This window comes from Silurus meridionalis, chromosome 1, assembly GCF_014805685.1.
Source record: "Silurus meridionalis isolate SWU-2019-XX chromosome 1, ASM1480568v1, whole genome shotgun sequence".
Classification (NCBI taxonomy): domain Eukaryota; kingdom Metazoa; phylum Chordata; class Actinopteri; order Siluriformes; family Siluridae; genus Silurus; species Silurus meridionalis.
The window spans coordinates 23,650,314-23,673,288 of NC_060884.1; the positions used below are offsets into that span (position 1 = coordinate 23,650,314).

The 22,975-nt window shown below is 37.8% G+C and overlaps 2 protein-coding genes across 3 annotated transcripts in view; one reads left to right on the forward strand and one right to left on the reverse strand.

Moving 5' to 3' along the window:
• The window catches only part of rab6ba (RAB6B, member RAS oncogene family a), an 82,506-nt gene extending 67,082 nt beyond the window's left edge, over nt 1–15,424 (forward strand). The window contains exons 6-8 of the mRNA XM_046854963.1: nt 1,440–1,533; nt 6,340–6,406; nt 12,893–15,424. Of these exons, the coding sequence (XP_046710919.1) occupies nt 1,440–1,533; nt 6,340–6,406; nt 12,893–12,957 (226 nt within the window). The 3' untranslated portion in view covers nt 12,958–15,424. The remainder of the gene's footprint in view (nt 1–1,439; nt 1,534–6,339; nt 6,407–12,892) is intronic.
• A 3,666-nt stretch (nt 15,425–19,090) lies between these two features.
• Nucleotides 19,091–22,788, reverse strand: im:7152348 (uncharacterized protein LOC559250 homolog). 2 transcript variants are annotated; one of them, XM_046853833.1, is made up of 4 exons: nt 22,356–22,788; nt 20,504–21,058; nt 20,076–20,186; nt 19,091–19,619 (listed from the first exon to the last, which is right to left on the reverse strand). In XM_046853833.1, exons 2-4 carry the CDS (start codon nt 20,860–20,862, stop codon nt 19,583–19,585), a joined length of 507 nt encoding a protein of 168 aa, XP_046709789.1. In that variant the 5' UTR covers nt 20,863–21,058; nt 22,356–22,788; the 3' UTR covers nt 19,091–19,582. The 2 variants fall into 2 exon arrangements, with proteins under 2 accessions (XP_046709789.1, XP_046709782.1); XM_046853826.1 differs by having other exon boundaries at nt 20,076–20,189; nt 22,356–22,522.
• Nucleotides 22,789–22,975: the final 187 nt, after the last annotated feature.

The window sequence follows — 22,975 nt, forward strand, 5'->3', positions numbered from 1 at the left end:
AAAGTTGAGCAGTATGATGCTAAATTTGCAGCTATGAAGTAAATCTTACATTACTGCAACATGAGCCTTTCAGATCTGATACAAAACAAGAGATTCAGCATCCATTCACTGATTTCTCACAAAACAGAGATGTTCTCTGAGCTTGGGTCTGAGTTATGTGTAGTTGCTAAATTTAGCATGCCGCAGCTCCATGCAGTGTGTGTTTGCTTTGGGGAGGAAGTGGAGCTGACTGAACCCAAGTAAGTGTTTCTCTATGTGGATGAGAACAAAGGAAAATGCTGGTTACGTCATGTCTGTCCTCCCAGGGCTTCAGAGCTTACTACTCTCTTTTCAGTTTCTATTACTCTCTCTATCTTTCTCAGTCTATGTCTGTCAGTCTATGTAGTCTTTCTAATGTTTTTAGTCTTTCTTCCTCTCTGTCTCTATTCTTTTGTTTGCACTAATTCTGTCTGGTCTCAGGCTTGGCTTAATATTAATATACGATGAATATACGAGAGTGCCAAATGAATGTGGTTTAATTAGCGATATAGCCTTTTGTAGAGACCGGTTAATTAACATCAGTCGACCGTAAGTGTGGTTAGAGTGAGTGATTGATTAGGCCATGTCTGAGTCTGTGTTATATGGCCATATTTTACCAGAGCTCCTATGATTTTTAATAGGCAATATTACAAAAGATGTACTGATCTGATAATAAATGTCAGCTGGTACCAGTTTGAAATGCTTTGACATACATTCAAATATCATCCATTGGCATATGTAATTATGGCATTAATCTGGTCGCTATGTTCTCACTCAGCCATAAGCCACATTTTCTCATTAGTGTCTCCAGGCGTATTTTATTGTTTGAGATCACTACTGGCCCCACGAGATTAGATGTTGACACTGATCACACCCTGGATGTAACTTATTAGAAAGCACGCCAGCATTTTGCCTCTAATGTTTCCTGTAACTTGGCAACAGGAGCTTCAGCTTGGTTACTAAAAGGATGTTATTGAATCTGTATCATGTATCCAGTGATACTTTGAGATCGGATTCTGTTAATGTATTTCAAGTGGAAATGGGCATTGGGTCAGTCCAAAATCCCTCCATTGCATTTATTACTGCATGTTATTTTGACACTGGAAAGCTGTAGGATATTGTAGAATGTTGTTCTGGTTGTCTTTGAGGCTATGCTTTGGATTTATGTATTCCTTTAAGGTGTTTAAAGTGATCTTGAGATTTATTTACACTTAAAGGCTAAGGTTACGGTTATGGGCGGGGTCAGTGTTTGCTTTAATGAAATATAATAAAATCCAAAAATCACTGATCAATTCAGACTTGACCTCGGATCAGACTGGCTTTTGAATTATACTGAGCACATGCAGTATGATATATGTGTGATCTATTTTAGGCAATACCCACACATGCCAAAGCACTGAAATAAGCCTTCTTCTCCACAGGCAGATCACGATCGAGGAGGGTGAGCAGCGGGCGAAGGAGCTCAGCGTGATGTTTATCGAGACCAGTGCTAAGACAGGCTACAACGTCAAGCAGGTGAGCTTCCCCTTAATGCCCACACACAGGACGAGAGCAGTGTGTGCGTATGTGTGTGGGTGTGAGAACAGTCTGCTTCGTCTGAGGTGTAGTCGAAGCAGTGAGTCAGGATGACTAAGCGCAGAGGTGGAAGAGACGCAGAACTGACGCCAACTCTGATTTTCTTTTTTTTTTCTTTTTCTCTCACTGCCCCATCCCTCTGTCTCTTATCTTCTCTCTCTTCCTACTGACAAGTGTGTGTGTGTGTGTGTGTGTGTGTGTGTGTGTGTGTGTGTGTGTGTGTGTGTGTGTGTGTGTGTGTGTGTGTGTGTGTGTGTGTGTGTGTGTGTGTGTGGTGTTTGGCTCCCTCTGTCCTGAGTGGGCTAAAAAGCGAGTGTAAGGCACAGTTTTATATGCGTCACAAGCTGCATCTACATGAGTCAGAATCCTGATACACTCTCCTCCATGTCGACATTCCATAGAATTTACATGTTCATGTATAAAGCCATAAAGTTCACCCTAAATCATTTCATCAAACTTGTAAGCATTTATTCAGTTCAGTTTACTGAGACTGAGAAGAAAAAAACCCTGAGAAGAACCAAACTCAAAAGGGATCCTATCCTCACATGGGAGACACCGAATGTCCATTCATTATCGTTTTATCATGGTTGAGGTTATCAACTGTTCACTGATGGATGCTTGAATGCAATGTTTATATTAATTACAGTTATTACCAATTACTTCTACCCTTTTGCATGCTAAAGGTATTGAAGTATTTAAGTAGTGTAATTAGTAAACATTAAGAAAGTTGACAGCAGTCTGTTGTGTTCACTCAAAAGCTTAGCCAAGACATATTTTGTGTCTAAAGTTTGCTTACTTTATCTCTGTATCAGAGTTCCAAGGCTAATGTACCTAACTAGTAATGAAAGCATTATGTGTGAAGGCTGGAAAAACCAAGGTCGCTATTGCAAGGTACTGGCACATGGCCAGAGAATACAACAAATCATTTCCCCCTTATTTTACACGTTATTACTTTGTTTAGTTACAACAGTAAGATTAAGTTTTAGACCTGAAATCTATTTCATCAAAATAATCTTAGCAATCTTGCCTAGACAATGTTCTCTGAAAAGATCATGTTTGAGCAAAAAATGTAGATGATAAAATGTCAGTCTGTTAAAAATGTCTACAGTTTGAAAGTTTAAGCATACAGTGAATGTCAGGCTTTGATCAGGTTGTTGGATATCTACATTTATGTTAGTTTATTTTGTATTCAGACTTTAGCTGAAAAAAGATCTCTGCAGCTCCTGTGCTGCTGAAAATTTTTTTTTTAATGGAACTGTTTTCCACTTTTTTAAGTCTCTTCGGATGTTTTTGTTTAAATTCAGGAAAGCCTGCACTTTCTCTGATCTGTACTGTAAATAATCACATTGTGTGAGTAGTTTTCCCAGGTTGGCAGGTGTTATACCACAGCTCTCAGATCATGTCATTAGAAGCCTTTAGTGTGTTAAGTGTGGCATGTCAATCATATTCATCTTTATATCAAAGTGCCACAGTACAAATTAAGGCATTGTGGAACAATACCTGTAATTCCTACATTGAATGCGACACATGCGACACATTGAAAAATCTGCAGTTTCACATCTTGATTGTTTTACTTCAGTGTTAACATTCTCATAGTTTAGAGAATCAAAATAAGAAAAATTGTGAAGAAGTGAAAATTTTAAAACATATGAATAACAAAACAGACATAAATATATATATACACACTTATGTTGTGATATTAAGCCCTTTGTTTCTGTAATAATTATAAACTCATGTTTGAGTTGCATATAGTATGGAGCAGCATGTTTTCATTATAGATGAGGAACGTCAGGGCAGAATTTCTGCACAGTAATGAATGATTAATATTCAGATATGTTGATCTGAGCACACACAGGTACACAGCCATGGTTCTTATAGCTCATTAGTCCTTTATTGTTGCTTTAACTGTTTTTATCGAGATGGTGCAGGATGTCGGTGCAGACACGCAGATGCCTGACACCAATTGCGCTGCTGTCTCTCATTACAGACTGTGCCACTCATTATAAGCCTTATGTATGCGAGTATTATCACTTGCATTAACCAAACCATCAATGCACAGCTTGCCTTTGTTTCTGGCTGAATATAATAAATAACTAAATAAATACAGTTATCAGTTGGTGAGCCTTCAGCCTGGATTTCATTAGTATGATAAGGTTGCAATCGATAGATTATATTTATCTTGCTTATCCTTAACACCAGCAAAATCAGATAAAAGGATTACTGTGCAGAGGTAATTGAAAAATGATGGCCATTATATCGGTTCAGGTGGAGCAGTATGATGCGCTCTGAATATAATTTTGAGGCTTTGTGTAATCACCTTGTGTTGCACCGAGATGTAAAATTTAACTTTTTTGATCCTGGAATACCCTTAACTTTAGCAACATTATTCCGGTCCTATCAATAGAACCATAGTCATAATAAGACTAATGGAGTTATTATATAAGGTTATACCAGCCTTTAATATTTTCTATTAAATTGTCTTTATTCAAATCTAAAATAAATAGCACTCTTACTTTAGCTAAATATGCATATATGTAAAAGAGGAGTTTCCCCTGGGCCCAAAGGAGGATCTGTATTGTATCTGTATTATCCGTACAGACCAACACCTCGTGACCTCTCAGGTCTGAGAGGAAATGTTTCAGTGCTAGAAGCACCGCCAGCATCTCTAGGCAGTTGATGTGCCAGCGTATATGGGGCCTTTCCCACAGACCTCGGGCGGAGCAACCATTCATGCTCGCTCCCCACCCCTTGAGGGACGCATCCGTCGTTAGAGTTGAGTGACGACCAGGGACTCCCAGCACGGGACCTAGAGATAGGAACTGGAGATCTACCTGAGATCCCAGATGCCCTGAGACCTCAGCAGAACCAGATCCACACATTTTGTGATGGTACGAGGGGAAAGAGCAAGGCCAGACGGAATAACCCGGTATTGGTAAGCTTTGGCCCAGAAAGCGAACCACAGGAACTCCCTGTGAGCGGCTTTACCTGCCGAAGCATAGGCTTTACCCACGAGTGCTGATGTATTGCGTAGGGGCTTCCTGGGCATACACAGTAGAACTGAGGGTGAAGGGGCAGGCCAAAAAAAGGCTTAACCCATGACCTGGATACCTCGTTGTGCAGGTCGGGAAAAAATGGAAAGACCCCAACGTGGAGGTTGTGGCATGGGTGTCAGAAAGCGCTCATTTAATTTACATGCAGGAAAACACAAGACCCTATGCTGCAAACAACAAAAACCCACTATTGACTCCTTGGTTACTATAGGCATGAAAGGAGAAACAAATGATTATCGCCACCATCATCCCCATGATTTTAATTCTATCGAGGTCCAGCAGGACATCCTAAAATGGAAAACTGATTTCTGCTCTGAATTCATTATGAGCCATTAATTTTCAAACTACAGTCTGCGTAATTATTTGGAACAACGTATTTTGTGTTCTTTTCAAAAAATCAATTAAACCATTTCAATTGTAACATCCACATTATAATTCTTGAGAATTAACTGTTTTAGAGCAAACAAAAATGTCATGTGCATATTAATTTGGAAAATGGCGCATACATAATACGTTTACAAAAGTTTCTTGCAACTGGGTGCAAATAAGGTGCACATATTTAATGTTTAATGAAAGCCTTTTTGGTGTTATTAAAAGTCAGAAAGAGAGAGAGAGAGAGAGAGAGAGAGAGAGAGAGAGAGAGAGATTTCTAATTGGATTGGCTCGTGGTCTCTTGCCTTTGTTCTAGCCACATCTAAAAGTGTTTTATGGCACTCTTTTTTCCCCCCTTCAGAAGCAATTGCCTGGAGGAAACTAACCAAACATTGCCTTCTCTCTGCCTCTTCCTGCCTAATGGTCCACTGTTCTCCTGGCCAATGTGATGTGATGGATGTCAGAGAATGAGGGTGTATACACTAAGTGCTGTGTTGCATAGGGCTGGGTGTAAGAGAGATTAATTATTCTGTGTATGTACACCATCCCAGGAAGCGTGTCTGTTCATCTAAATAAGTATGTGGTAGAGGATTTCTACCGTATACTCTTACCTCATGATATTTCATCATCTAGACTAGCTGATATCAGAGTCATTCAGAATAAAGTTCATGTGGATGTGACTGAAAGTAAAAGCACTGCTCCAGATATCATGTCTCACAGGATTTTCTATCAGACTCTTTTTTCTATGCAGATCTCCAAGAGCGTCACAAAAAAGCTTTAAAAAAAAAGGTTTCAGAACTGTGTTTTGATGTCTGCTTCTCGTCTGACCCATAGACATATTCCCATAGCCGAAGCAGATCCAGTCTTCTATTTGTTAGTTTGCGAAAGCACACCTACATACATTCCTTAAAGGAAAACCAGACTTTCTATAGTGCTGGGTATTACATTTAAATATAATAAATCTAGATTTGCTTGCTTAGTGATTGGTTATACAGGGATCTCAACAGAGAGCATTAATTGCTGCAAGAACAATGAGCAAAGACGTTGGTAAATGTTTTAAACAATGTTAAATGAAAGGAAAAAAGGTCATTTACACAACAGCAGCACGAGAACATGTTGTCACTCCTGGGTTAGGACAGTATGTGGTGTTTTTACTCATAGAAAATATATTATAGTGAAATCTTTTAATTCATAATTGTCTCTGAAGATGTGTTTGTGCTAGGTGTATGTGTGACTGCTGACACACCGATCATGAAAGAAACGTTAATAACAGTGTGTCACAGCATGTGTCTGTTTTTCTTTTTCTCCTCTGTCTGTTTCTCAGCTATTCCGACGTGTGGCTGCTGCCCTTCCTGGAATGGAGAGCATGCAGGAAACAAGCAAAGAGGGTAGTATCCTTTTAATCTGTGCTATGTGTTCTCACAAAACAGAATTCTCAACCCAAATATGAAAAAAACTTGAAAGCAAAGTACTGCGTCATCTGGGTCATTTTGGAGAAGTACCAAAACAGCTTCAGGATGTTGACATCATACTCCTAAAAACCTCACACGTGTATGTTTTACAATGTATTAAATCTGTTGAGGTTTTTCGGGGTCATGACACAGCAAGCCAGCATCAAAGCTCTAGTACTATGCAGGGCATATTTCATGTTGTCGGCTGAAGTCTTTGTTGAAAAGTTGCACGGCGATGCACTCTATCTGACTTGCATGTACGTTCTCCACCTGCGTGAAAGAAACGAGCTCAAAGTACAAGGTTTTCTCCTTCAGACGCTGACAGCCTGACAGCATTATTTTGTGAGAATATCTGTAACCTCAGGGAAAAAAAAGTTTTTTAATACAGTGATTCAACAATACCCTTTTTACGTTTTTTTTGTCAGTACACGTAGGTGATGATTTCTCTACATGTTAGGATGTCATTAAGGACTTATCAAATAAAATGTGCTCAGGGATGTAAAACAATTAACAACACAAAAATATTAATTGTAGTGTATATTTTTTTTGTTTTGTTTGTTGCATATATTCATATCCAGATAAGACTTTTGACCCAATAATGTTCAATTAAATTTTTAAATGTAGATTTGTGGTTTTCAGTTATGTTGGGGCTGTAAATATGGTAATTTTACTGATTTTTTATTTTCAGCTAGTCTCGAATGATTTGCTGTAACATCTTCAGGACATGCAAATGAAAAATGAAATCACATCTTGTTTAAAAGCGGATCTGCTCTGTCTGACAGAGCGTAATAGATATGTGCAATGGGTCAGTAAGCCTTCTCAATTTTGTGATTTTGTCCTCTCTTGCTTAGAAGGAAGAGCAAAATATGATTCAAAGAAAATGAAACAATAAAGTATAGTTACAGAAATGACAGGAACGCTAAATCATTGTTTTTTAGGCAGAACAGAAAAGACAGAAAAGAACGTCCCTTAGAAAACTAATTTTCTGAAAACAGACCTTCCTTAGTACAAAAGGTAACTCTGCAGTTATCTGCACTTTCTAATTATATAAATGCCCATTTTTTTAGTGAATAACTAGCAGTGAATAACTAGCAGTAACTTCAAGTAGACTTCAATCACATTCATCTGAAAACTTAAAAAAAAAAAAAAAGGTCATACAGCTATGGTGGAATAATTAGTAGTGAATCAAATACACTATATTGCCAAAGTATTGGGTCTTATGCTATATGTGGTTCTTTTCCAAACTTTTACTACAAAGCTGGAAGCACTCAATTGTACAGGACGTCTTTAGATGCGCTATAATACAATTTAGCATTCACTTGAACTTGAAAACCGAAACCTGTTCCAGCATGGCAATGCCCCTGTGTATAAAGCAAGCTAATCGAAGATATGGTTTAATTGGCTTTGGAGAGGAAGATCTTGAGTGGCCTGCTATAGAGCTCTGATCTCATCCATATTCACACCTTTGGTATGAACTGAAATGGTGGCTGCACCCCAGGTCTCCTCACCCTACATCAGTACCTGCCTTTCGTAAAATCCTTGTGGCTGAGGAGCACAAATTTCTGTAAGTACACTCTAAAATCTAGTGGAACAGCTTCCCAGAAGAGTGGAGGGAAATATAAGAGCAAATTGGGAATAAATGTTCAGAAATCACATACCATACTTATGGTGACTTAATATATTTGGCAATATAGTGTATCTGTAGTGAAAAGCCAGTGCACTAAGAAATTAAATTCTGGTGAAAAAGAAGAGGTAACCTATCGAAACCGTTGGCTGGCATTTGGCATTTAGCCTTTTCACACACGGGGGGAAGCAGAGCGCTGACTTTCAGACAGGTTTAAATTGTTAAAGGTCACAAAGTAATGCTTAGAGTGCCTCAGACTGATCTACAGACATACAGTAAATGATAATAGAAACTGGAATAGTGTATTCAGAACAGTTCCTTGACGTTAGAGTGAATTCTTGCTGAAAAGTGGCAAGTTGTCTGATACAGTCATAGTAATCTGTCTGAAGACTGCACACAAGAAACATAAATGTAGAGTTAAATTTAGAGTTCTTTATTTTGTTCCTCTGGACAAAACCTTTGCACATTTCTTTTTATCTGAGAGGAGATTAGGATGCTAAGAAATCTTAACAATCCAATCTTTCCTGGAATGGTTATGCTGTATACAGTAGAGCACAGTCTTTACACATTCCAAAACCCTGGGCCTTGACCCAGATTTAATCTCCATTTGCTGTGATAACTGCCTCCGCTTTCCTGGGATGTCTTTGCAGTAGATTTTGAGGCATGGTTGTGGGGATTTGTGGTCATTCAGCCACAAGAGCATTAGTGAGGTCAGGCAAGGATGTCAAGCAAAATGGCCTGGTAAGCAGATAGAGTTCCAATTCATCCCAGAGGCACTCAGTGTGGTTGAGGTCGGGGCTCGGGCCACGCAAGTTCTTCCACATTAACCTTAGCAACCGTGCATTTCTCACTACAGAACACAAAAGCATTATATACGATTGTGAGCTTCTGTTTGTTGCAAAAGTTTAGGGAAGGCCTATACACACATATCTGTGTGATGGTCAGGTGTCCACACTCCATCCAGGCATAACATTATGACATTATAAACATTGAGTGAATAACACTGATTATCCTTTCATCATGGCACATGTTAGTGGGTGGGAATAATTTGTCCTCAACGCTTATGTGTTAGAAGCATGAAAATGGGCAAATGTTAGGATTGTGACTAAAGGCCCAAATTGTCAGAGCATCTCCAAAACTGCAGCTCTTATGGGGTTTCCCAGTCTGCAGTGGTCAGTATCTATCAAAAGTAGTACAAAGAAGGAACAGTGGTAAACCGGTAAACAGGGTCATGGGTGACCAAGGCTTATTGATGCACATGGGGAGCGAAAGCTGGCCCATATGGTCCGATCTAACAAATCAAATTGTTGAAGAATGTATTGCTGTTAATGCTCAATTGGTCAGGACTGTTTTATCAGCAAAAGGTGGACCAACACAATGTTAGGCAAGTGGTCATAATATTATTCCTGATCGGTGGCCATAAAGTTATGCCTGTTCGCTGTGTATAAAGCCTTTCTCACCAAGACTTTTGGGTATTTGAAAAGGTCATACCTTTGCCATAGACAGGCAATGCGTAAAAAAATGCGTCTGTGGTTTCCATTTAAAAAGTTTTTTAAATGGAAACACAGTCTCTCAGCCAATCGACTGGAGAGGTTTGTCAATCATTTATCAACCTTTTCCCCAGACACAAATCCACAACAAGTAACAACATAATGTATGCTGTAACTGTATAATAATAAGTGTATGTGGTTTAGATTTATATAGAAGTTGTCCGGAAAGCTAAAGCTTATCAGTTTGGGGTAGGAATAGGAGGGACAAAAACTAATACAAGAGCATTCAGTTTGTGTTTTCAAAACCTGATAAACCTTACTGATGATCAAATTCTTCTGGAAAGAACTGTTTATACGGTGGGATGCGCCATTTGACATAACGCATTTTCCTTCACACCTGCACACAAGTTTTGTATTGATTTTAGACCGCTGCTGTTGATTTTCTCTCCTGTCCTGATAGTGTCTGTAATTTCCGCTTTTCCTGTGAGGAAGATGTACTGAAGCAAATGATAAGGGCGGATGTGAAAACTCTGTCATGGTAATATAGTATTGCACAGTAGACAGAACTTTATAAACTGCATTGCATGCTTGTGCACAGCCTCATACGGATGAAATGTGGAATGATTTAATGTGGTTTAAATGTGATTTAATTGCTGAGCAATTGTTAAAGATGAGCAGAGGAAGCGGAGATGATTTTCCTGAAGTTCCTGGTGTGCTTTAAGGTTGTTGTGGTCTACATGTTCTGCATGGCCAAGGTTAGTGGGTACTGTTCTTGGTCATACTTTGACTCAGTGTCATTAGAAGTCAGAGAAACCCGTGTATTTAATCAGTTTAACAGGTGAGTCTGTAAACTCTTTGGTGGTTAGGCATCTCAGGCTTGTTATGTAGGTGTTTTGTTATGTAGGTGTGTGTGTGTGTGTGTGTGTGTGTGTGTGTGTGTGTGTGTGTGTGTGTGTGTGTGTGTGTGTGTGTGTATGTATGTCCCTGTTGTTAGTAGCGCATTGCAATTTGGACATTGTAAGAATAAAACAGGCAGCTCTCAATTGAAAAATCTAACAGAGCTGGAATGTTTCCTCTGAGTTATTGAGGTTACAGGTACCGTCGGGTTCATTGTTTCTCTACAGCGATGCAGTTACTGTGTTTGTGTGTGTGTGTGTGTGTGTGTGTGTGTGTGTGTGTGTGTGTGTGTGTGTGTGTGTGTGTGTATGACAGCTTGTCAGGGTGATGTAAAGTTCTTTCTGACGACTCACCCTACCCTCACTGTCTTTGTGTGCAGGCTTAATGGCACCAAGCCCTCCTGCTGTTATTGCACTCTACCGGGTATCGATCCAGAGAAAAGAGAGAAAGAGAGAGAGAGAGAGAGAGAGAGAGAGAGAGAGAGAATGAGAAAGAGAAAGAGAAAGAAAAAGAGATGCCAGACAAGACTCTTTCAAAAGCTCTTGTCTCAGAAAGCATAGATAGATCCTGCTACTTCTTGGCTTTAATAAGGATATTAAATCCTTGCTTCCCTCATTTACATTTGAGTTAAACCATGCAAGCTGACAGCAGTATCCTCTCTCTCTCTCTCTCTCTCTCTCTCTCTCTCTCTCTCTCTCTCTCTTTCTCTTTCTATCACTCACTCACACACTAACTAAAACTTATCCTTCAACAGTGCCAGTTAAATTTCATAAATGATCTTTTAATTTTTAATGATTGCCCTTTAGTGTTTGTACTGTATGCATGTGTGTACATGTGTGTGTGCATGTGTGTGTTGTGTCTCTACTGAATGAACATTGATGATACTGCTAATTAGTTTTTTGCTCTCACAACACCTGATGGCATTGCAGTGGCTCAACTTCTTCAGCGTTACATGGTGTGTATTTAAATATTGTGTGGTTGCATGTGCCGCTCTCTGATTTATATATATATGATTTATATTTATTTATTCTATTATATAACTGTGTGTGTGTGTGTGTGTGTGTGTGTGTGTGTGTGTGTGTGTGTGTGTGTGTGTGTGTGTTGTTCATCTTTCACCCTTGTTTGAACATTTGAAACCTTGATTGACCAAAATTGATACATCGGCTGGTATATTTTTTATCTTTGATTTTGCAGTGAAACTGTAGATAACATTTTAACCAAAACCTTTTTAATCCTTTTTTCATCAAACTGCATCCAGTTCATACTTATTACAGCATATGTTATCTATTGTTAACATAAATAATATCTCTGTGATGATAAGTCTGATGTCTAATGTACTTCCACAATCTATTTTAAAGCATCTGAATATTTAGCAATGGTATCTTTCATTATCTAAAATAAAGCAAGCCCATCTCTGTAACAAGCACAAAAACACTTTAGCAATTTTTTTTATAACTAATGTAAAGCAAGCCCCTATTTATTTACCTCAGTGACAGACTCACGACACAATAACGATATCTGCTCTGTAATAGAACTGAGTGATAGGACGTAATCGCATATATGTTAATGACTAACTCGTCCTTGGCAGAAGACACAATATGATATCACTCATCTTGGAAAGGAAAACAGATAAAACAGGCAAAACAGTCGAAATAATATTGTCAAACAATGTGTACATTACATGCTTATCCGAACCTTTCCATGTTTTACTGAAATGTTTTTTTAAATGTCTGTGTGAATAGTGTCAGGGGAATATGTTATGAAATATGAGAATCTTTTACACTTAAGACAGATCCTTAAACCAAATCAAGCCGCAGTGCTGACAATGCACTGGATTATTTATATATAAGAGCACATGGCATCATTGGGGATTTGTAGTTTGCACAGCAAATTGTGCTGCGTTTGTGAAAGCAGCGCCTCCTCGAGGGTAAGAGAGAGTACTGCAGCGTGCACGTTGTCGTTCTGCCTCCAGGGGTCAATAATGATCCATATTATATGGCCAGTTTGCCTGACATTGTTCTTTAATGCAGCAGTCTCAGGCTGAAAGCCTGGAGGTCCGCAGCACTGCAAACCTCATTTAACCCGCTTGATTTAACATCATCAACTAATAATTGAGCTGAATTCAGCATGTTAGAAAGAGGAAAAACACTCTGCCCTCTATGACCTGAGTTTGACACCCCTGTTTTACTGGATCAGTAGACTAGTAATAAAGGGATTTTGGATTACCTCGAAATAAATTCTGCACCTAACAGTTTCATTTTCCACCATACAGGATGAATATGATGACTATTAGGATTTCTAGGCTGAAAGGTTTTCATGAACCACAGAGGAGTGGATAGTAATACTCTAATACTGTAGCTAAGGTAATGTAATGATGCTGAATGAAGCTGTTTCTTCCTTAACATTCTTCCTCAGTGATTGACATCAAGCTGGACAAACCACAAGAGCCAACTACCACTGAAGGTGGATGCTCCTGTTAATAGCCTGTGGCTAATCCACGGCCACTTCATGTACACCACATGCTTGTTGTGTTGCTTTCTGTTGGTTACGTTCCAGTTGAGTTTTTCAGGTTTTTTTCGAAATTGGATATTTGGCACTCATGTCAGACCACAAGGTCACTGGTTGAACACAGTGTTAAGTCGATTTCAGTTGTGAAATTGTATACTTTATTAACAAAATTGCCAAAAAAGTCTTAAAAATTTGAAAGGGACAGGGGGGAAAAAGCCAAATCCAGGATCATTTCTTTTGCTTTTGCTTATTGTTTTTGTACACTCAAGAAACATCTCTTAAAATAAAAGAGAGAAAAAGAAAGAAAGAAAAACCAATAGGCTTAAACCTGCTACTTGTTTGAGCAAAATTTGTTTTATTAGATGGCCAGTACAGTTTGAAACAAACTCGAACAATATTTACTTGATGAAAATACAAAACAAGCATGCATGCAAAACCATTTTCTTTTTCCCTGTCATTGGTTTCGAATTTTATAATCCCACTCGATTCTGTCAGTTGGCATATGTGTACACGACTTTGAATATGTCCATGTAAGCTCGTACTCACACATGTGACTTTATGCACTGTATCAATACTTCACATTGTTTTAAGCTTTGTGAGTGTTTTAATGTTCTTCAGAGAGCCAGTATAGAAGACCCAGGCTCAGTCACTTCAACTTAGACATTCTGAATCTCATCCTTGAGAAATGTACTGTTTTAATGTTGATTGCCACACAGGCTTCTCTTCACAAGTTTCTCACATGTCTTATATTTCAGTCACCTGACACGAGAGGATGATTTTTAGAATTAAGTCTGTTCTACAAGACACATTTGATGTACAAAGTCTCTCCGGATAGACTGAACAGCTGAAGAGATCAAAACTTTGACCACTTTGACATTCCTAAGAAAAGAACACGCAGGAACATGTAAGCATTTTCATACTGATAGTGTAGTCATGCTTCGTTGTAAATAACGCTTTAAGATTGATGAACCTGTAGTATTCTTCTGAACACAACATTATGCAGAAATTTACTGTAGATGCTTTATCAATTCGCAGCGCTCGGGGGACCTCCTGCATTGTGAGGTCAGACACAGCGCAATAGAATAGATGCTTTTTATTTCTATCCTTAATGCACTTTTGAAAGCAAGCTGTAAATGTTTCAAGGTTGACGTAGAGAATATCTCGCCGGTCATTATTCACAATTAGGACTAAATGACTGACATTTTTTTAATGAGGCAAAAACTAATGTGACTCAAGAATTCTGATGAATACTCTGTCTTTTTCAAGAAGAGCAGACAAGTTGTTGCAAATCAAATAATTGGGAGATTTGGGAATATAGTACCAAATAACTTCTTGTGATAAACAAGGGTTTCCAGTGAAATTTGCAGGAGAGAGATTTAGATTACCTTATCTTCCTGCAGCAGCAAGATGATATCTACTTCCTCCTACTTCTTGTCAAGATATGTGCTTTCTGACTGGATTAGTCTATCACTGTATGCTTTCGCTCACCTGCCTGACTGTCTTGTAGGACTCCTGCTACATGGAAGACACAAAACAAGCATCAGTTGTGTACTGATTCATTACTGAGACATAAATCTCAGTTTTATAAATCTCTGTGCTATTTTCCTGAAGTCAGTCTTTGAAAAGGCACAGCCTGGCGGTGGCCTTACGGTAGAGAGTGAAACTGAAGGTATTTATTTGTTGATTGTTTTGACCATTTTGGCACTTTGTGACATTTGTTTACATTTTTCCCTGTTTCTCGTTTCACCTCATTTGTTCTTTCACCCTTGTGTAGATAGAGTCCGACTATATCATTAGGCATGAACAGGATGTATATATAGTCTAGCCCTAATATGGTGTGTACCAAAACAACAGTTAATCTGTGATTTGTTCATTCTTCTGTTGGCACAGTAATACACACCATTCCTGGCCAAAAAAAAATCGAAAAACAACAAACAAAAAAAAAAAAACAATGTTTGTGTGTATGTTGGGTCCTGCTTCGAAGATTGAGGCCATTCCTAGTGTAAATGTTTCAACTTAAATCTGATTGATTCAGAGCTCAATCTCCGTTCACACTGTACAGAGATCTAGCATGTCTGTCTGAACCAGTAAAAATCAATAAAAACAATTAAAAAAAGTCTTATTACCTACCTTGCTTCAGTTGCATTTAATTTTATGATTTGTCCAACAAATATGTGATGTTAAGATACTGTTTTGTAAAGAATGTATGCATTCATTTGTTTACACTGATTCTTTATGCATGTGTCCTTTCTCTGCTTATTAAAAAAATCATTTGCTCCCACATTTTTCACATATACAAAGGACACGGTTTGTGATCTGTATTTCTGAAAACTTGTATTAATGCTACAAGTGTGTGTTTCATTATTCAGATTTGAACCTGAAATGGTTGTGGCTTGTCTATCATTATTTATTTAAATATAATCACCCTTGAAGACAGCATTTCCAAATGACATTTTAATCATTTGGTTTTTTGCACTGAAACTAAGACCCATAATGTTGGTTGTTCCTGGTTCTTCCTGATTGTCGGGGAATGTCTGGGACAGAGAACAGAGACATCACCTGATCATCATCATCAGCTCTGCTTGTGTTCTGTATGGTGGCTGTGTTTAGTCTGGATACATTCATTAGGTAACAAAATGTGCAATTCGTTTTGTATTAATATATTAATTAGGGCTGTCAAAATAAAAGCGTTAATAATGTGTTAATGCAAATTTATTTGAACAGCACAAATTGTATTACGTGTAATTAATGCAGCGCGCATTTCTTGTTTGACAGTTATTTAAAAATATATATAAATTAGTAAATATAAAGGAGGCAAAATAAAAACATTTAATGCTACATACTTTTATTGACAACGTCCTTTCTTTACTTAGATTTTTTTTTTTTAAATCCACGGAAAAATAAATTTTTAATCTACAAATCAGCACCAAAATCCGCCATGGTGTGCACAATTAAACCTCTAGGGGTCGACAAACGCGCCCGCACATTTTGTGGCTTTTTTTTTCACTCATAACGCCAAAACAAAATTTATCTTTAGCCTATTTTGATCGTACAGATACGAGCAATACATCATTCGAATCTGTAAAAGATCTACTTTTATTTGTATACACTCATAATAACAACAAAATTCTAAAATAAAGTAAACAGACAGGTTGCATGCTCTGTCATCTCTCATCGCATACACAAATTAAACAACCTGAATCTCAGTGATTACATGCCTCACAGACATAATAAATATATGAATAGAAAGTTTAAAATGTCTAAATTTCCATTTACCATTTCATATCAAATACAAATATTATCTGATTATGTCATCCATATGAAAATTAGAAGAGGTACAGTTTCTCCGGTATCACCTCATTAACCGTCCGTGTGGAAACGTAGCAAAGGTTCCATTTGGTGTCTTGATGATTTGCGTAATTTAAAACACCATAATTACTTTTAAACAAGTATATTTTGTCTTGGTGCTCTAGGTTAAGTGTTTGTTTTACTAATAATAAACATACATTTGCATAAAACATCCATGTTGATGTTGATTGAAGTATTAAAAACTTTTAGAACATTTAGAACAGATTAAAATGTGAGATTAAGTTGCAATTAATCATGAGTTACTCATTACAATTATGCAATTATTCACGATTTAATATTTTGAATGATTGACAGCCCTAATATTAATATGACATGTGGTCCAGTTACCAGTGTGACGCTATAACAGGCAGTAGTAATGGCTACTTTTTACTTAAGTACATGTCAGAGGTCATACTTCTTTACTTTAACTTGAGTCTTTTAAAACATGAGTATCTGTACTTATACTTAAGTGAAGTATGTGTGTACTTTTGCCACCTCTGACTATATGTGGTAATTATGTGTTATCTGAACCATTATGGTAACAGCATCATAACTTTATTGACTTCCCTATCCAGAATAAGTCACTACATCAGGTCAAGTAGTTATGCAGAAGCAGAAAAAAGGAATTTTATGAGTGTCGTAATCAGGTTGCAGCATGTTTTTCTCGAAAACAACAATCACAGGTTTGACAAGGTTCTAACTGAAACTATGACGTAAAGTTTTTTCCTAGTTCTTCCTGATTGTGAATCATGTACTCGGAGTATCACCTTTATAGAATCCCTTAAAAATATTTATTGCTTATACACCATATAAGCAATACACCATTCTGCTTATGTTTGAGGGTAAAATGATTATTAGGGTTTCTGTTAGGGTTTCTTGACTATAGTCAAGTTTATATGTTGTTTTATTTTTATATGTTGTTTGATTGTTTATAGTAGTTTATATGTTCAAATGAATGGTCATGATAGTAAAAAGACTCTAATCCATTAATCCTGCTGAATGGTTCCTTTGTGTTGTTGTTTGAACCCTCTACACTAAGCAAACTGAAAGAAATCTAGCCAGTATCCTACCACTTGTTTAGATGTTATGCTTTGGTTTTGTTACACATTTAAATTTGCAGCAATTTGATTGGAGGGTAAAACGGGTGAATAGTTTTGTCTCAGACCTGTTGATGTGTCCTGTAAATAGTTAGCTAGCAAGTAGTTAGTTAGAAACCTTGTAAGGATAGCTAGCAACCTAGCTGAATGCTGCAAAGTGTATGTAGTTTGCTAGGTGGACATGGTTAACTGTGTGCATAATTAGCTAGTCAGCAGTCTTAATTAAAAACTACATGGTGAATGTAGCTTCTTAGCTGACATGTTTCATTTGAATAAAAACTGTAAAATAGCTGACTTTGACCCGCTTAATACTATTTTATGCTTTGTTTTGTTTTGAGTGTTGATCAAGCTAGGCAGCTTGAATAATAGAATAGGCATACTTTGATTCTTACAGGCTCACTTCTCAGGTAGAAGTCATGCATTGACTTAAAAAGAAGTGGAGCTCAAATGAAGTTTACTGAAAGAAAATATGAGATCATGTGGTTTTTTTTTTTTTGGTTGGTGTTTACATACTTATTGTACCTTCATGAGTACCTATCGACTTATAGTACAAATCTAAACTAAACAAAATCTTAACAGCATACATTTCTAACGAATTGTGAATCACTGTGAATTAACAATTACTGGATCCTGTTGGCTAAGAGCCAGCTGTTTTTTCCATGATGGCACTTCAAAGCGATGTTGAACTTGGCATTACTTATCTATATGGTTTGTATAAATGCTTTCATTTCATGTTTGGTATTTTAAGCCTATCTGTAAAGCTGTTTGCAGCACGTTTGATGCAGGTGATTCTAAAAAAATAATCAGATAACTCATCTGACTATAGTGTGAATTCGCATGTGTGCAAATTATTACAAAGCAAAATGACCTGAAGTCAATTTCAAACAGATGTTTTTTTGCCTACACCATAATATACAGTATACATCTTAAATTACATTAATATACAAGTGTAATTGCCTTTCTATATGTAAAGGATGAGTACATATGCATAGTTCATATTGTATCATAGTGATTAAAGTGATTTGGGTAAGGTGGGGGTCAAAGTCTTTTATTTGGATTTTGAAATGTAGATGTGCTGAAAAACCTGCTAAAACTTGGCAACCCTGGGTAATGATATTAATGCAAATGGCAAATTTTGCAAATGCAAATTTTTGTACTTTTTACTGGTTATTAAAAATTACACTAGATTGTAGTTACTAGCATAATTTTTAAGTGTAAATGAGTGTGAATGACCTCTTCTTTAAATGATATACAGCATATGCTGATGTTTACCATGATTAATGCCAGGCTGGTGAATATGAATGCACACTCTGTCTTATAAAAGGCCTGTGACATTTGCTTTGTGTGATTCTTTTGAGACCGGGTGCCATGCCAAAAGAGAGCAGTGAGGCATAAATTAAATCTTAACTGCAAGTGCCAGTGGATCTGCAGCTTTGTGAGTTTGGCTGAGCACTTTTCATTTCACTGGCATTACACAGCATCTCTTGGGGGTTGGTTTGGCCCATGAAAGCCTCACAGATGGCATAAACACTCCATCATTAATTTAGGCTAAGCAAACATACAGCATTAGGACAAATATAAAGTATTCAACCGTGACAAACACAGCTGAATCAGTTCCAGAAAACCAAGAGAAGCACACAGAATGACATGGACACACCCATTGAAAACACCATTTAATTAAAAATAATTTAGAAATAACCTAAATAGGAACAGTAATAATAAGTTAAAGGGGTTTTTAGTGGTGTTGTTGGGGTGCAGTTTGAAGCAGGAGGGGGGCTTTCTCTCAGGAGGCCATCTGTTCCACCACATATTGCAATCTGGGACTCTCACTCTTTTTCTTTTTTGCCCCTGTCTGTGTTGGAACAGCTGAACCAGATCCCATCACAGCAGCTGTAGAGGATTATGGATGGAATGGATAATGAAACGATCCTCACAGATAGACTGGTTGAACCGTTCATGTGGAAATCACAGTTCAAAAAAACAAAGAGCACAGGGGAGTTTTTCCACTACTGCTCAGTGACACATGCTGAGGATCCTGATCGTTTAGTACAACGCCTTTGACACGATGTCTTCACTGAGACTAGCAAAACAAGAGTAAGAGTTCATCTTGCAGATTGGAGAGGTCAGTCTGGCATGATCTAGTTCAAGGCATTTACTCCCCAGACAGTCTTCGCCACGATTTCATTCTCCTGTAATGTAAGAGAGAGAATTAACATTTTGTCAATAGAGCAGCAGATGTTTGAGCTGAGTCATGCTTCATGAACTGAGGTGGTTTTGTCAGCTACTTAGTTTTTTACTTTGTGCTCAAACAGCTTTTTCACCTGACTAAGACTGAAAACTACACTGGCATTGCATTTAAAATAACCCATTAAAACGTTCATGATCACGAGTTGAAGTGTGTTTGGCCACTAAGGATGGCAATGGTAGAGAGCCTGATTTTGCACAACATATTAAATTAATCTCATAAGTCCTGTTTTGCCAAAGACAATTGCAAGTGTGAGTCATGTTTGATGACAACAGATGGATGTTTTTTCACATCAATGGTATAAACAGGTGGAGGACTGCTGAAATATCTGGTGAATATCTGCTGAAGCAATAGAGGAGTAGGTGTGGAGCTAAGTGCAACATGAACAAAAACAACTCACACATTGCATCCAGGGACTATCCTCTCCTGCGACTGCCTGGGAACAATCATTCTTCTCAGAAATCCTGGGAGTCGTAGTCTGAGACGGTCTTGCTGGGACGATTGCCTCGACCTGCTGAAAGATGAATAATAATGTATATTTTATGTTGCTTGTTGTCTGGCCTCAGCCCTGCCACTTACCCAACATGCATTTCACAAACACATCAGAGTACCAGTGGGCATAACCACCATGATTAACTGATCCTACTGATAAGTTTATATATAAGTTTTAAACCATCAAAATGCATCTAGAGGAGGTTAATCAATATTTAGACTGGAGACTACTAAATCCATTAATGAAAAAAAAATTTTGTTGTTTTTTTGTATTTCTATTTTTGTTCTATGTGTCTTTTCATCTAAAGCTTTGACTTATTAACTCTAGATACTCACCATTGAGTTTGCATTGGAGATGCTGCCTCTGTGACAGTGCTCCTTCTCTTCACTTCTTCATACTCTTCTTCTTCTTCCAAATCCTCCTCCCTTATTTCCAACTCTTGATCCTCTCTTATGCGGTCCCACAAATGGCTGTTGACCAGCAGTGCCTCATCCAGCAAGAGACCATGTCGCACACAGGACACTTGGCGGCACAGCGGACACCTGACGGTCAGCATACCACCCTTTTGTGTGGCCATAGTCTCTAGGCAAGGGCCACAAAATGTGTGGTTGCAGAAGAGCACACGGGGAACATGCTTGCTCCTGGAGTAGCGCTCATAGCACACGCCACACTCGTGATCTTCAAACAGCACCATGGCACAGTGCACAAGAGGCAGTCAGCAGGGGATATAAATAGGATTCTTTAAGGAGATCACTAACCCAGCATATGAGTTTAATAAATGCAAGATGGAGGGTTTAGTTGGAATAAATTCCACAATAGAGAATGTTGCTGGTTCTGTTTGGCCTCTTCAGTGATTCATTAGACTTGTGGTCTAATTACTTTTGGTGTATCTGTCAAAGAGCAAACAAAACATAGCAGGTGTTATTTGTGTCCAGTGAAAGCACTTTTCTTAATGGGAAATCACATAAAGAAAATTTAGAGGTTGCAAGTGCACCTCTGGAAACTGCACAAGAAACATTATCGTTGGTTTTGAGCAGGTAGTGGAAATACATGTGTTCTCTTCATGCCCGTAGATAAATTCACACCTAGGGATTTATATGTCATATTATATTGCTATTGCAGCTAACAAGTAAGCATAACGTATAGCTCTTTCTGTTCAATAGTATTTGGGATAGGTGGAGAATTTTGCAATTTGTTTCTCCATACTAGCACTTTATGTTCATTTAATGTTTAATTTTCAATTCAATATGTGCTATACAAAGCCAGATTAACACATATGTCAAAATGAAATAGCACACTGGCTTATATTACCTATAAATGTGTGAAAAATATCCCTTTAGCTATGAAAGCTTGAATCATAACTGTTTAATTTTGTTGAGTTGGCTACAGAATTGGCTAAAAAATTTTTAATGATATGTGATTACACATTACAATTGTACTTTTCCCCCTTTATATTGAGTTTGTCTAACTAATCTGCTATGTATTAAATGTCAGCGAAATCATTATTAAAATTCAGGAGCAGATGGCACAGCTGTCATCTGTCCTACACCGGGCCGTCTGTCCTACAGCCAGTGTTTACCATCACAATACATTATTCTACCCGGGAGCTGTTGGCCACCTGTTAGTCTGGAATTATTCATATGATTTTGACCTCGTGAAGGAAACCTCTGAACTGTTGTGGCCTTTTAGGCACAAAATATCAGTGTGCAGATTTGTTCAAGTAAAAGCAGTCAAGTTTGTTCAAATTTGCAGAAAAGCATTGTTTAATCACATAGTCAGACGTGTAGTAATGATACATTTGGACATGTTCACTAGATGATTTACATACAAACACTTTTAAAAACAATAATCATCTTAATGATATTCATTGGATATTTAAGAGTTCTTTGGTTCTTTGATTCCTGAGGATATTTTCACTAAAAGGGTGAAACCCCACTGTAATATTCTACATAGTGACTTTTACGATTACAAAAAATACACTTTCTAGGGTTGTAGATGAGAGCTTTTTTGAAAAGTGTACCATTGTGGAGACTCAATTTCCAGCTAGCTTTCTAGTTCAAGGATGCTTCAGTTCATCTTTTTGTCATGCCCTCTAAATCCTTACCTCAACCACAAGCAGAAAGGTATCATTAAAGTAAAAAAAAAAAAAAAAGGATAAAAGGAAACTGAGGATAACACATTACTTACAGCCAAGAAAGCGTTCTGCTGTACCAGCTGTCTTTCAGGTGCTTGTTGTCCTTTCCAGCCGTTTGACTGTCAGTGTGTGTGTGTGTGTGTGTGTGTGTGTGTGTGTGTGTGTGTGTGTGAGAGAGAGAGAGAGAGAGAGAGAAGAGGAACCTGTTCTGTTGTCTGTGTGACTGCCTGGTGTGTGTGTTTTTAAAGGCTGCGTGTGGAAGTGGGAGTGGTGGAGAATCTCTTGCATTATATGCAGAGAAGCACAGCAGAGCAGAGCAGGGGACGACCTTACGGGTAGGTCTCTTTCCCAGTAACAGGCAGCCGCCTTTGTTCACACAGGAGCAGGTGGGCAGTGTGTTGGGGGTGCTTGTGTTTGTGTGTTTGGAACTGGGGGTTGGGATGCACTGACTGAAATTACATGTTAAGGTGTTAAAGACTTTTAAAGGAATTCTTGTACAAACTATTTAAACTACTTACTTAACCACTTACTGTACATAAATTAATTTTCTTGAAAAAAAATTTTCTTCCTGACACAGTATCATCAGACAACAATAAAAAGTTTTTCAAAAATCTTTGTATCGAGCATAATATTCTAATGTGTACAATGATGTTTCAGTAATTTATTGCAGTCA

Excerpts from the sequence above, each read along its gene's own strand:
- im:7152348 (XM_046853826.1), bottom strand. The coding sequence starts at position 20,862 with ATGGTGCTGTTTGAAGATCACGAGTGTGGCGTGTGCTATGAGCGCTAC. Across the intron at positions 20,190-20,503 it reads TCTCCAATGCAAACTCAATG|CAGGTCGAGGCAATCGTCCC; the intron begins GTGAGTATCTAG and ends TTCATCTTTCAG. Across the intron at positions 19,620-20,075 it reads ATAGTCCCTGGATGCAATGT|GAGAATGAAATCGTGGCGAA; the intron begins GTGAGTTGTTTT and ends CTTACATTACAG.